This window comes from Macaca thibetana, chromosome 3, assembly GCF_024542745.1.
Source record: "Macaca thibetana thibetana isolate TM-01 chromosome 3, ASM2454274v1, whole genome shotgun sequence".
Taxonomy (NCBI): Eukaryota; Metazoa; Chordata; class Mammalia; order Primates; family Cercopithecidae; genus Macaca; species Macaca thibetana.
The window spans coordinates 17,432,892-17,448,449 of NC_065580.1; the positions used below are offsets into that span (position 1 = coordinate 17,432,892).

Consider the following 15,558-nt stretch of genomic DNA (forward strand, 5'->3'; position numbering starts at 1 on the left):
TTGTGGGTAGTTTCTCACAGCACAGACAAAATTGCAGCACTGGACGCAGTAGGGAAAGTTTGCACCTAAACCCCAACAGGCAGGCAGCCTCTGATCACACAGGGCCTTGGAGAAGAGGTCCTTGTTCCCCACTGGCACTCCACTGCAGAGGAACTCAAACAAATCAGCAAGAAAAAAGCAAATAATTCCATCAAAAAGTGGCCTAAGGACATGAATAGACAATTCTCAAAAGATATACAGATGGCCAACAAGTATATGAAAAAATGCTCAATATCACTAATTATCAGGGAAATGCAAATTTTAAAAATATGAGATACCACCATACTCCTGCAAGAATGGCCGTAATTAAAAAATTAAAAAATAACAGATGTTGGCATGGATGTGGTGAAAGGGGAACACTTACACTGCTAGTGGGAATGTAAATTAGTACAACCACTATGGAAAACAGTATGGAGATTCCTTAAATAACTAAAAGCAGAACTACCATTAAATCCAGCAATCCCACTACTGGATATCTACCCAAAGGAAAAGAAGTCATTATATGAAAAAGACACTTGCATATGCATGTTTATAGCAGCAAAATTTGCAACTGCAGAAATATGGAACCAACCTAAATGCCCATCAACCAACGAGTGGCTAAAGAAAAGGTGGTATATATACACCATGGAATACTACTCAGCCATAACATAAAATGAAATAATAGCATTTGCAGCAAACTGGATGGAGTTAGAGACCATTACTCTAAGTGAAGTAACTCAGGAATGGAATATATGGAATACCATATATTCTCATTTATAAGTGAGAGCTAAGCTATGAGGACACAAAGGCATGAGAATGATATAAGGGACTCTGGGGACTCAGGGGAAAGGTGGGAGTTGGGTGAGGAATAAAAGACTACACACTGGGTACAGTGTACACTGCTCCAGTAACAGGTACACCAATATCTCAGAAACCACCACTAAAGAACTTATCTACGTAACCAAAAACCACCACCTATTGCCCAAAAACTATTAAAATAAAATGTGTAAAAACCACAATAATAAAATGACCTGATTTGGGGGGGAAAAAAAAGAAGAAGAAGAAAGGACAAGGCAGCTTCCACTCAAGAAGACGACAGGGTAAGACTTTCTCATGGTAAAAACAAGTTTGGTATAAAGAATGTGAGCACTGTTCTGTGAAAAGGTTGGGGATATATAGGCAAAAACATGGGGGGAGGGCAACAAAAGGTAAAGTATCACAGCATAATAAAGGCCGTATATCATGAGCCCACAGCTAACATCATACCCAATTTTGAAACACTGGAAGTTTTTCTTCTAAGATCAGGAATAAGACAAAGATGTTCCTCAGCACTTCTACTCAACATAGCACAGGAAGTTCTAGCCAGAGCAATGAGGCAAGAACAAGAAATAAAGGTATCCAAATTGGAAAGGAAGAGGTAAAATTATCCCTATTCACAGATGACATAATCTTATATGTAGAAACCCTAAAGATTCTACACCAAAAAAAAAAAAAAAAAAAAAAAAGCTGTTAGAACTAATAAATTCAGCAAAGTCGCAGGATACACACCACACAAAAATCAGTTATATTTCTATATCCTAAGAATGAACAATCTGAAAAGGAAATTAAGAATACAATCCCATTAACAACTGTGTCAAAAGAATAAAATACTTAGGAATAAACATAAGCAAGTAGGTAAAAGACTTACATGCTAAAAACTACAAAACACTGCTGAAAGAAATTAAAGAGGACAATTAAATAAAAAGACATCCCATGTTCATAAATTAGAAGACTTAATATTGTTAAAATGTCTATTCTACAAAGCAATGTACAGATTCAATGCAATCCCAATGACATTTTTTGCAAAAATAGAAAAACTATCCCAAAATTCATATGGAATCTCAAGCAACCCCCAAATATCCAAAACAATCTTGAAAAAGAACAAGGATGGAAGCCTCATACTTACGGAATTTAAAAATATATTACAAAGCAACAGTAATCAAACCAGTGTGGTATTGGCATAAATACAGATATATAGACTAATGAACAACAGAGAGCCCAGAAATAAATCCTCATCTATATAGTCAAATGATCTTCAACAGGGATGCCAAGACCACACAATGGGGAAAGGACAGTCTCTTCAACAAATGGTATTGAGAAAACTAGATATCCATATGGAAAATAATGAAGCCGAACCCCTATCTTGTATCATATAAAAAAATTAACTCAAAATCTGTTAAAGACCTAAATGTAAGACCCAATATAAAACTCCTAGAAGAACACACAGGGAAAGGCTTCCTGACACCAGATTTAGCAATGGTTTCTTGAATATAACACCAAAAGCAGAGGCAAACAAAAGCAAAAGTAGACAAATGGGCCTTAACCAAACTAAAAACAACATATATCAAAGGACAAGATCAATCGTGTAAAAAGGCCAGCTACAGAATAGGAAACAATATATTCCAAATTCTATAATCTCACAAGGGGTTAGTATCTGGAATTCATAAAGAACTCTTACAAGCCAACAACAACAACAACAAAAAACTCAATTAAAAATGGAAAAAGGACTTGAACAGACATTTCTCCAAAGATTTTTAAATGGCCAACATGCATATGAAAAGATGCTCAACTTCCTTAATCATTAGAGAAATGCAAACCAAAACCACAATGACATATCATCTCACACCCATAAGGATAGCCCATATCAAACAAACAGAAAATAATGAGTGTTGGTGAGGGTGTGGAGAAACTGAAAACCTTGTACACTGTTGGTGGGATTGTAAAATGATGAGCTACAATGGAAAAACAGTATGAAGGCTCTTCAAAAAATTAAAAATAGACTACCATATGATCTAGCAATCCCACTTCTGGGCATATATCCAAAACAATTAAAAACAGGATCTCCAAGGGGTATCTGTACACTCGAGTTAATTGTAGCATGTTTCACAATAGTCAAGAGGTAAAAGTAACCAAAATGTCCATTGACAGATATAAAGGCCATACCTCTTTAAACGTAAAGAATGTATCTTTACATTTAGAGATAATATAGGCCAGGCACAGTGGCTCACACCTGTAATCCCAGCACTTTGGTAGGCCAAGGCGGGCAGATCACCTGAGGTCAGGAGTTCGAGACCAGCCTGGCCAACAGTGTAAAACCCTGTCTCTACTAAAAATGGAAAAATTAGCCAGGCATGGTGCACGCGCCTGTAGTCGCAGCTGCTTGGGGGGCTGAAGCAGGAGAATCACTTGAACCTGGGAGGCAGAGGTTGCAGTGAGCCAAGATCACACCACTGCACTCCAGCCTGGGTGACAGAGCAGGATTCCATTTCAAAAAAAAAAAGAAAAGGTAAAGATAAACATTATGGACATTTAAGGTGAAACAAGCCAACCACAAAAAGATAAATACTATATGACTCACTGACACAAAGTATAAAGTGGTCAAATTCCTAGAAACAGAAAGTAGAATAGTGGTTGTCAAAGGCAGATGGGGTGGGGCAGGAATGGGCAGTTGTTCAATGGGTACAGAGTTTCAGTTTTGCAAGATGAAAAAGTTCTAGAGATCTGTTGAACAACAATGTGAATATACTTAACACCATCAAACTGTAGATTTACAAATGGTTAAGGTGAAAATGTTTATGTCCCATGTTTTTCCACCACAATTTTTTAAAAAAGGCTAAATAGTACCAAATCATGCAAGAGAACAGTCTGAGAAAAAGAAGAGCAATAGGACAACAGGAGTTTGCATTTGCAGCAGTAACATTGAATGTCAAGGGTGGAGAAAGAGCAAAATGAGGCCTCCAGGCTGCCACCACACTTCTGGCTCAAGCTGTTTCAGATCCAATTTAGAATAAGGCCTCCGTTAGTCCTGAAGACTTAATGGTCCTTTTTTAAAGTCTCAAGGTTACATGGGCAAGAACTTATCATGGTTCCTCTAAAGACATCCTGAACAGAGTACACAGTTCCTCGAATCTTCACCTAGAAACAGCAGGAATCCTCAGTGGGTGGGAATTTCCCCCGACTGACCTAGCCATGACCTAGATTGGATGTGCCTGCAAAGGGGCCTTGAGGACTCAAGTGTAGTTAGAAAAAGGAGAAGCCAAACATTCCATGCTCTATTTGTTAAAATATCTGCTCCACCCTTTTCTTAACTACAAATTTTAAACTTCTTACGTTTGCTCTTTTCCTTAGATGCTGGCTAATGGAATTTGAGCATCTGGCCTTGACAATACTTAGAAAGAAAAGAAGGGGAATATATTCCAATTTTTCCACAGCTGCAAAAAAAGCAGACATCATGTTGTATCATAAGGTTATTCTCACAGTGATGAATTGAGAGTGTTCACAAAATATCAATATGAATCTCTTTTCCAATGTTAAGACTTTTAGTTCAAAGAGTAATTGTTCTGTTTTCTGTTCAACAAAGCAGTCATTTAAGACATCTGGATTTTAGTGTTGCTACATACTTAAAATGTAGTCCTTAATCTCCAAAAGACTGCAATTTGATTGGCTGCTGTCATAATTTGCATAATTTTTATACAAAAACTTATCTGCTTATCTGTTTATTTAAATCTTATTACCGTGTTAAACTAGAAGAGGAGCTTTGGCACTTTCTTCTCCCTCCATGCATGAAGACTAATAAAATCCATGACTCCTCTGAATTCTTTATTTAAACAAAAGGTTTGAAAGTCTACTTCTCATTTAAGTCAATGTAGGCTAATGGGATAGATGAGGATAGTCACAGGGGATAGAGGAACAAATTCAGTAAGTGTCCCTTGATGACAGATCAAGAGACTATAGTAAGAGACAGAAGGAATAAAATGCCAGGGAGACATGAGTTCCAGTCCTTGCTTACTACTGTGAAAGGAAAATCAATCTTGGGGCCCCAAAATCACTAAGCTAAAGAAAAAAAGTCAAGCTGGGAACTGCTTGGGGCAAAAGTGCCTCCCATTCTTTTTTTTTGAGACAGGGTCTCACTCTCCCACCCAGGCTAGAGTGCAGTGGCCTGATTTCAGCTCATCACAATCCCAGGCTCAAGCGATTCTCTTGCCTCAGCCTCCCGAGCAGCTGGGACTACAGGTGTGCACCACTACTGTCTGGCTAATTTTTGTATTTTTGGTAGAGATGGGGTTTCACCATGTTGGCCAGGCTGGTCTCTAACTCCTGACCTCAAAGGATCCACCTGCCTCGGCCTCCCAAAGTGCAGGGATTACGGGCGTGAGCCACCGCGCCCTGCCGCCTCCCATTCTATTCAAAGTCATCCCTCTGCTTACTGAGATACATACATATCTGATTGCCTACTTGGGAGAGACCAATCAGAAACTCAAAAGAATGCAACCATTTGTCTCTTATCTACCTATGACCTGGAAGCTTCCTCCCTACTTTCAGCTGTCTCGCTTTTGTTTCAAGTTGTCCCACCTTTCCAGACCAAAACCAATGTTCATCTTACATATATTGATGTGTCATGTCTCCCTAAAATGTATAAAACCAAGCTGTGCTCAGACCACCTTGGGCACATGTCATCAGGACCTCGTGAGGCTGTGTCACAGGTGCACGTCCTTAACCTTGGTGAAATAAACTTACTAAATTGACTAAGCCCTGTCTCAGATTTTTGGTGTTTACACTACTAACTTGGGAAAGGACTTATCTTTCTCTAGGATGTCTTAATTTCTTCAACTATAAATGTAATGAATAAAAATAGCTTCCTTTCTGATCTACTTTATTCTCTATCCACTGGATATGAGTACACATGTAGTTCCAGCTCTGGGTACAAGAAGTCTTTGTTTTTGCTTTGAATCGCATTGATTTTTCTTTTACACCACATGTTTTATAGAGATAAGCACAGCTGAACAAGATTTTAACCCGAAGCTCTTTGGGGCTGTTTCGCTGTGGGTGCAAAGGTGGAGTGGGGCTGTCAGATAATTACCAGTGTTTTCCATAGAGCCAATGGCCTCCCCAGGTCAGCAGGCAGAGCCCAGCTGTAGTTTTCTTCCAATGGTTTCGAAGCGTTTTAAAGAACACCGTCATCTTCTAGAGATTTGCTAGGTTAGTAGAGGCAGAAAAAGAAAAAAAAAAAATTTATCCATGATCTTCATGTAATGTCCCTATTACTCTATCTTCCATTCTTTTATCCTCTCCCACTTTTTCCCACTCATTCCTCTTCCTCCTTACCATTTCTCCTCTGGCCTCAGCTCATCTTCTCCCTTCTATTCCCATCATCTGCATCTTCTCACCCACCCACACATCCACCTTTCTTTCTTCCTTCACGTATTTCCACCTAACCTATACTTCTTCCCTCTCTGATCACTTTTTCCTCATGGTAATAGAGGGAAGAGGGATGGGGCAGAAAGAGAGGAAGGGAATTCCAGGCTTCCTCTGGTTTTTCTGACTCCTTACAGCCTCACTGTACCACTGTTTAAGAGTATACATTTGTCTATCCATCATAAGTGTCCCAAAAACACAATAATAATACGAAGGGCGAATTCAAAATAGAAGAAAATACCAGGTCCTCAACAGGAAAAGAAACAGAAAACATGTATAGAAAACTCAATGAAGAGGCAATACTCATGGCTATCTAAAAATGTTCAACTTCCTGAATAATCAAAGACATGCAGATTACAGAGATCATTATTGACCAAAATAATTTTTTAAATGATCGTATTCACTGATGACATAATAAAATGATAGACACTCATACACTCCTTTAAAGAAGGCAAATTAGGAAGACTTTACTAAAAAACAGAGTGACATAACAGAATATCTTTATTCTTCATGACACTTATTATTTGATGATGCTTATATTCACTTGCTCGTTTATTAGCCTAATCCTACTGGCATGTAAACTCTATGAGAGTAAGGACATTGTTCTGGTCACTGCTGTATCCCATGCCTAAAGCAAGATCCGGCATACAATAGCTGTTTAAGAAATATTTGTTCAATGAATAAGTTAAATAGCAATTAAATATTTTTTTACCCCAAATTTGTACTGATGTGGAAAAAACCCAAAACATAATGTTAAGTAAAATTAGCAGGATAAAAAGCCATATATAATTGGCATTATCCCAATTATGTTCAAACATGAGTATAAATTAAAAAAAAAAAATAGAATTAAACAAAAACAAAATTTTTTTTTTTTTAGACAGGGTCTCACTCTGTCATCCAGGATTGAGTCCAGTGGCACAATCGTAGCTCACTATAACTTCTGGGCCCAAAAAAATCTCCTGCCTCAGCCTCCCGAGTAGCTGGAACCACAGGCACGTACCACTACACTTGGCTAATTTTTTGTTAGAGAAAAGGTCTCACTATGTTGCCCAGGCTGGTCTCAAACTCCTGGCCTCAAGCAATCATCCCACCTTGGCCATCTAAATTGCTGGGATTATAGACGTAAGCCACTGCACCTGGCTCAAAAACAAACTTTTAAAGTAGATCCCTCTAGGTTGTGGAATGGTGGGTGATGTTTATTTCATTTTTAAAATTGCAATGTACTTTCTAAGTTTTTGAAAATGAACTTAATTAGTTTCTAGATAAACAAAAATTTAAGAAGAAATTTTTTATGACTATCTGTTAGTGAGGTATATAGACCAAGAAAAAGAAACTGTTTCCACTTAAAAGTCCAGTTCTTTTATGACTCCCTTTAAATTCCATTGGTTAAAATTCCTCTCAAGGGAAGAAACATCCTTATCGAAAGCAGCAGTGAAGCCAGTGCCAGGGAGACCATCTTCCTGTGAATCCCATACACCGTCAGGCTGACACATGATTCCAAACCCCCAACTAATTATTGAACTCCTCTCCATCTGACCCTAAATCACTCCTTCATTCAAGAGCCCTTTAATAAACACCTATGTGGTAGGCTCTGTGCTGAGTGTGAGGGCAGAGAAGAACCGGTCTCATTCGTTCTCAAGTAATCACAACTGTCAAACCCACAATGCTAACACAATTATACAACTATGATTGCAGTACAGTGAGATAAATGAGTCAGCACAAGGCTTTGTGAGAGTCTGCCAAGAATGAACCTAACCTGGTCTAGGGCTGAGGGGGTGACGCACAGTCAATGAAGTCTTCCCTGAGCCCTGAAGAATGAGGAGGAGTCACTAAAGTAACGAAGGAGCTTTGTGGATGCTATTGTCTGAATGCTGTGTTCCCCAAAAATGCTGATATAGAAGCCCTATCCCCAGTGAGATGGTATTAGGAGATAGAGCCTTCGGGAGATAATTGGGTCATGAGAGTGGCTCCCATGAAAGGGATTAGTGTCCTTATAAGACTAGACTCTGCGGAGATGGTGTCTCTGCATTGTGAGGATACAGCAAGAAGAGATACCTACAAACAAGGAAGAGGGCTATCACCAAGCACTCAACCATGCTGGCACCCTGACTTTGGACTTCCAGCCTCCAGAACTGTAAGAATTAAATTTCTGTTGTTTAAGCCACCCAGTTTTTTTTTTTTTTTTTTTTTTTTTTTTTTTTTTTTTTTTTTACAGTAGCCCAAACTGAGAGTGTACAAAGGCATAAATGACAGTAAAGCGTGTTGAGAGAAAAATACGTAGGTAGTGAGGGGAGAACTAGGTTCATGGCTGAGACCCCTATAACAAGAGAGAGATTAACAAGAGAAAAACATACATATTTATTTAAGGTAAGTTTTAGGCGACACAGGAACCTTCCTAAGAAAATGAATACCCAGAAACAGGTAAATTCATGTATTTTTATGCTAGGTTTGATGCAGAGTGGACGGCCGTGGAGAAGTATGACTGGAAAAAGGGGGTAAGATCTCACGGTAATACGCTAGGGAGAACTTAGCAAGGCCTGTTTGTTCAGATTCTTCTCTGTGTACCTGTGTCTTCAAAGATAAGGGCATTCCTTTCCTCGATCCTATACTCATAGGATGAGCACCTCTCACAGGAGGGTCTCATACAGAAGAAGGTCAAAGACTTATTTCCTGGCCTGCTTCAGGGGAGAAGAGTGGAAAGTCACAAAGTGACTTTCCTGCTTCAGTTGTTTCCTCTAATGCCAACGAGTCATATTTTGGGGCAGTGTGTCCTGTACCCCATCAACAGCAGAGTAAAAATTGGAGTGTCTAGAACAGGGGTTCTCAACCTTTAGTGCAGGACTTGTTAAAAACACAGAATCCTGGAAACTGCCCCCTCCCCAAAGAGTCTCATTTGTTTTGGAATTAAGCTGTCATCTTCACTTTTAACAAGTACTTCCATGTTGGTTGTAATGGAGGTCACCACTATACCAGACTTTGAGAAACAGTGGTTTAGAGATAAAGGATTGAGGACCACGGGGTTTTAGAAAAGACCACCTTGAACCCACACTAAGGACTTTGGCTATTATTTTGAAGACAATGAAAAACCCTTAATGAGCTTTAAGCAGGTGGGTGATATAATCATATTTGAACTGTTAAAAGACCACTTTGTAGCAGAATGAAAAATGAACTGGAAGAAGCTAAAATTAAAGCTAAAGAGAACCATTAGGAAGTTATTGCCATCATCTCTAGGCACCTAAAAGCACAAACCAAGATAAAGGATGGATTTGGAAAGCTTTAGAAAGTAGAAATTGGCAGCACTTGGTGGTTCATTGACTGTAGGAAGTGAGAGAGGAGGAACCAAGCCAGGTTTTTGTGCTTGGGTGACTGATTGAATAGTGATTCCAATCATTTAGATTTGAGTGGTAGGTCTGTGGAGAAGAGTAGTGCGGTTTAAGAGACACTGAATTTGACATGCCTGTGGAGCATCCAGGTGGAAATGTTTTTCTCACTAGACAGTGAACCCCTCGTGGGCAAGTTCTGTCTATCCATCTGCAGCACCAGAACCTAGTAAAGCGCCAGAATGAATGAACCAACCATCCCATCAATGGATGGGATACTATTGGCCCCATTTTGCAAAGGACTATACTGAAGTCCAAGGGGTGGAGTGAGGGAGGGTTCACAAGTTAGCAACAGCTCTGGGACTCGAACCCAGGGCAGCTGACTCCCGCAGTGACCACGAGATCCGCGCGAGGCCCTCCCCCGCCGCGCCGGCCAGGCCCGCACCCCCTACCCTCAAGCCGCGCAGCCGCCTGCACCCACGACGCCTGATGCTCGGGTACCCGAGGCTCTCGGCCCAGCGAGACTCCAGAGGCTCCGCCCAGCGCCCCGGGCCCCCATCCCGACTACCACCCCGCTCGCGCGCCCGTTCCCAGCGCCCCGCACTCCGCTCCCCGCCCGGACGCCGCTGCACTCACCACGGCTGGTCCCGCTCGCGGCTCTGCCTTTCCTGTGTGCTCCCTCCAGATTCCCCGGCTCGTTCAAGGGAAACCGCTGCCGCCGCCCTCGGGTTCCGCCGCGGGTCTGCGAGCGCGCGCGGGGCGGGGGCGGGAACCGGCTTGGATGCCCAGGGACGGTGTGGGTGGCAGGGCCTGCCGCCCTGAGGCTGCCTTTCCCCGCGTTCCCTCGTTGATTGGCTCATTCTTCCTTTCATCCATCCATCCTTTGCAAATATTATTATATTTGATGGGAAGTCTGCCAAGGTAACACTGCTTTAGCGCCTGGAACTAAGTCGGAAAATAAATTAACTAAATGAACAAGGCCGTTGGAGATGGTGCTCCGTGCCACGAAGAAAATGAAACGGGTGACGGAAGGCAGCGCGGGTTGGGGGAGAACTGCGTGAAATTAGGCGGCCTGTGCTAGGCCTTCTGAGTACGGGGCCATTGGTCTGAGACCTGAATGTCAAGAAGGAGCAGCTGAAGCAAAGATCCAGGGGAGAGAGCCTGGAGAGGGAAGGGCCTGTGCAGAAGCTCAGAAACCTGGGGCAGTCTGGCGAGTTGCAGGCCGGTGCGGGTGAGGCAGAGAGAGCTAAGGAGAAGGGCCAAGCCAAGCGAGGAACCTGGAGAGGTGGAGACAGGCCACCGCGGCCAGGAGTTTGGACATGACATTAAACAGGGCGAGAAGGCATTGAGGGGGTGCAGTCAGGGACTGGTGGGACTGGTTTCCATTTTACACATCTCTCTGGCCACAGGTGCTTGATTGGATTCTAAAGAACAAGAGAGTAACGGAGAAGCTAGGCCAATGCCAACCTCCAGACAGTTTACACTCTGTACTCGCCCCCCAGATTGGTGTGGGTGGGGACCAAGCCAGGTCCTTCTTCCAGCATTCAGTCAGCCAACTTTTTTTTAAGACAGGGTCTCACTCTGTCTCTCAGGCTCTAGTGCAGTGGCACAATCTCAGCTCACTGCAACCTCTGCTTCCTGGGTTCAAGCAATTCTCATGCCTCAGCCTCCCGAGTAATTGGGATTACAGGTGTGTGCCAACAAGCCCAGATAAATTTTTTTGCATTTTTAGTAGAGACGGGGGTTTCGCCATGTTGGCCAGGCTGGTCTCGAACTCCTGACCTCAAGTGATCCGCCGACCTCGGCCTCCCAAAGTGCTAGGATTATACGCTTGAGCCACAGCACCCGGCCTGTCAACCAACATTTGAAAGTGTGCTAGGCCCTGCAACAGGCACTGGGGATATGCTCAGGTACAATGCCCTTCATGGTTCCTGCCCCATGGCGCTTGAGTCTGCGCATTTCCTACGTGTAGACTTACCTATGTCCCCCTAGTTGAATGCTTCAGAACAAAAAACAAAACAAAAAAAAGGCGGTGGGGGGAAACATTCAATGAAGTTATGGTGCAGTAAACCTATTCCTTATGCCAGGGTGCACCAGTCCTCACTGGGTCACACTATTTAGTAGCAAGAACTTTCTAGCCCTCTCTCCTGAGTCTCTACCTGTAAACTAGGGGACTGAGAACATTACCATTTTTAAAAACCCTTCTAGCTTTAAAATGTTGTCATAGAGTATGGAAGACCATTATTTTCAGTTCTTCTTTTCCAACTATCTAAAGCGTTTATGTGTGGAGATAAGCTGCTGAGCTGCTCACCTGCAGGCTAGAAAAATCTGAGACTTGATGCTGATGTTCCAAGGTTCAGACTCAGCATATGCTTTAGGGCTTCAGCATGAAAGTGGTTCCCCAAATAAGAAAAGGTCAGCTTTGATGAACTTTCCGTAATTGTCCAATCAGAACAATCTAGAAAGAATTTTTTTTTAACTTCACACATATGTATGCTTTTTGCTGGTGTTGTTTTGGGGCTGATTTTGTTTTGGATTATATGAATAGGGAGTTCTGTACTCATTTCCGTTCTTCAGGGCCCCTAAAGACCAGATCCATCATGGCTGGGACATCTGCATCACGTGTGAATGTGAGTATGACCACATGGAATGTGCTCATGCTTGTATGTTTGCCTGTGGATTTTCCCCTAGAGCCAGAAGGAATGCAACCCTGAGGACCATTTTAGACTTCTGACCTCCAGAATTATAAGATAATAAAAGTTTGTCGTTTTATGCTGCTAAGTATGTAGTAACTTATTACAGCAGCCACAAGAAACGAATTAGTACACACTGTCTTAGAATATGCTTCCTGGAGAATTCGACCTGGGTGACAGGTTGATATTTCAATACTTTTAGTGAATCAGTATTTAAATTATTTCTGTCCACCATTTATGAAGTCCCACACAAACCTCCAGTGTCCCCATTCCTCCTCTCTGCCCATCCTAATCACATCCTTCCTGCATAGCTCCCCTTCACGCAGCCTTTCCTGATAGCCACATCCTTGTTGACCTGCCCCTTTCTTGAATGATGGTAATATTTTTAGTCTGCATCACTTATTTCTGCTATGCATCCTGTATTTTTATAAGAAGGATGGAAATATAGGAGATGGAGGGAATCTGAATACACACCTGCAGGCAGATGTGTAGGTCGGAGTGTTGGAGACCTATACCAATTCTGCTCTCTTCCAAATCCCATTTTATGAGGATGCATTCAGATTCCAGCATAATGAGGCTCAAGCTCTAGCCAGCCCTTAATGGGTTCCTGCAGCCCAACAGAAACCTGACAGTCTGACTTAGGCAGCCCCAAGAGCTTCTGTTAGGCTGGGTGCGGTGGCTCAAGCCTGTAATCCCAGCACTTGGGGAGGCCGAGGCGGGTGGATTGCCTGAGGTCGGAGTTCGAGAACAGCCTGGCCAACATGGTGAAACCATGACTCTACTAAAATTACAAAAATTAGCCAAGCGTGGTGGCAGGTGTCTGTAATCCCAGCTACGTGGGAGGCTAAGACAGGAGAATCGCTTGAACCTGGGAGGCAGAGGTTGCAGTGAGCCGATATCGCGCCAAAGCACTCCAGCCTGGGCAAGATCAAAACTACCTCTCAAAAAAAAAAAAACCTCTTAGTCAAGGACTAACACAAGTTCCCTCTCACAGTCAAAGAGAGTCCTGGAGAGCTTCCTCTGCTGATCCATTTTAAGGATCTACAATGCCAGAGAAGACTCAGGTCTGACACTCTGGCTCTTAGATGCCTGGAACAGTGCCTCAGGCACAGTCCCTAAGGCTCAATGGCACATTCATGCCACAGAGAGGACCAAAGACAGATCCAAATATCCAAATGCACACAGCCAGAGAGAAGGGTTTGGCTTATGTACTTCCTTTTCCATGTGCTCTGTTCACTATCGCTGACAGCTGAGTGAGGTTCCCAAGGAGCAGAAAAGTCATCCCAAGCAGCTATTTGGAATTTGCCTTGGTCTTCAGCCTTACCTGGGATCTTCAGAGAAGACCATTTTTCACTGTCAAGGATAGGGACTTGTGTCTCTTTTCACATCTAACACATTGCCACATATACTACTATACTTATTGCATATTGAAATAAGTGACACATTGAAAGTATGGGCCCCAGTTGCTTACAAAATGAATTTATGTTCCCTTGAGGGTAAATGTACTGACTGACACCCAGTAGATCCCAAGAATAGAAGAGTCTTACTTACATCTCAAGATCTCTAGCATTTTCCAAATATGGTGGCTGACCATCCCAGTAGCTTCTCATTAATCCAGAACCAATCCTGAGGTAACATTCTCTTGGCTCAGAACCTGTTTTGTTTTGTTTGTCTGTTTTTTGAAAGATGCAGTTTTGCTCCTGTCACCCAGGCCAGAATGCAATGGCGTGATCTCAGCTCACTGCAACCTCCACCTCCTGGGTTCAAGCAATTTTCCTGTCTCAGCCTCCCAAGTAGCTGGGATTACAGGAGCCCACCACCACGCCTAGCTAATTTTTGTATTTTTAGTAGATATGGGGTTTCACCATGTTGGCCAGGCTGGTGTCCAGCTCCTGACCTCAGGTGATCCACCTGTCTTAACCTCCCAAAGTGCTGGGATTACAGGCATGAGCCACTGTGCCTGGTCTTGGCTCAGAATCTGTTATTAAGGATGTTAGAGGGAAATGACCTTGGCCTAGAAATAGGGTGAGAAGAAACTAAGACAGGAGTGCCATGGTCATTCAACAGGAAAGAGTATTTCACTCTCCAGTCAGATTGCCCCCTACTGTGGAAGAGTGTTCAAGAACATAAGACAAGAGAGAAAGAATCGAGGTTTAAGGTAGTCCCACATTTCAATTTTTTGCTCATTGACAAGATAGAGATATATAATTTTTTAATATATGTATCAAAAAATTCTATTTGCAACCTCCCTCTCATTTGCATACATCAACTACATACGGCTAGAACAGCAATGATGGCATGCTGAATTGCTGGTGATTGATTACCTAGAAAGTGGGTACTGTGTGGCTCTCACCTCTCAGTTACCCCCTCCCTGCCTTTGCCTCCTCCCTGAAGCCTCTGAAGTTGGTCAGCTTCACTCAACCTGGTGGTATAATAAAATCCATTGCAGGGGTAGGATTTGGAGTGGTTGGTGAACCCACCACTCTAGAGTCTGAAGCTTACAGGTGTAAAACAAAAAGGAAGGAAGGAAGACTGGTGGAATAAATAAACCAAAGGTAAGTGGAGCCCCCTTTGCCATTCTTATCCTTTTTCATAACTGTTATGTTGTATCGTTAAAGTGTAGTGTACATTTTATCTCCTTACCTAACATCCATTGCCCCTTTCTTCTTTCCTAACAGGAACTAAATTTTGTTCAGACATCCACTCTTCACCTTCCCAGCCCCTGTTTGCCTGTAACTACAAAGCAGGTGACTAGATAACCCCATCCCCTTTGCCAAGGGTTAGTTTACACTCACTTTAGGTAATCACAGTCATTCCTCTTCCATCTCCAATGATTAGATTAGGAATAGATCATGTCACTCGATTTAGAACAGTCTTAAAAGGAAGTCTGCTGAGAGATCTCTAGGAAAGGTTTCCTCTTAAAAGGGAGAATTCAAGAAAGAAATGGCAATCAATGTTAAAAACATTAGGCTAGGCAGGCCAGGTTCAGTGGCTCACGCCTGTTACCCCAGCACTTTGGGAGGCCGAGGTGGGAGGATCGTCTGAGGCCAGGAGTTCGAGGCCAGCCTGGCCAACATGGTGAAACCCCATTTCTACTGAAAATACAAAAATTAGCTGGGCACGGTGGTGCATGCCTGTAATCCCAGCCACCTGGAGGCTGAGGCAGAAGAATCACTGGAACCCGGGAGGCGGAAGCTACAGCAAGTCAAGGTCACGCCACTGCACTCCAGCCTGGGTGACAGAGTGAGACTCCATCTCAAAAAAAAAAAAAAAAAAAAGGCTAGGCAAAATAG

At 42.6% G+C, this 15,558-nt stretch overlaps 1 protein-coding gene across 3 annotated transcripts in view; it reads right to left on the reverse strand.

Moving 5' to 3' along the window:
• AGK (acylglycerol kinase) overlaps positions 1–15,558 on the reverse strand; it is a 985,672-nt gene that overhangs the window by 92,536 nt on the left and 877,578 nt on the right. For 2 of the 3 annotated variants that reach the window (XM_050782263.1, XM_050782261.1), the window contains exons 1-2: positions 10,209–10,538; positions 5,918–6,032 (exon numbers count right to left, since the gene is read on the reverse strand). In XM_050782263.1, coding sequence (XP_050638220.1) covers positions 5,918–6,018 — 101 coding nt within the window. In that variant the 5' untranslated portion in view covers positions 6,019–6,032; positions 10,209–10,538. Of the gene's footprint in view, positions 1–5,917; positions 6,033–10,208; positions 10,539–15,558 lie in introns of those variants that run through there. The other variant, XM_050782262.1, reaches the window with a different exon arrangement.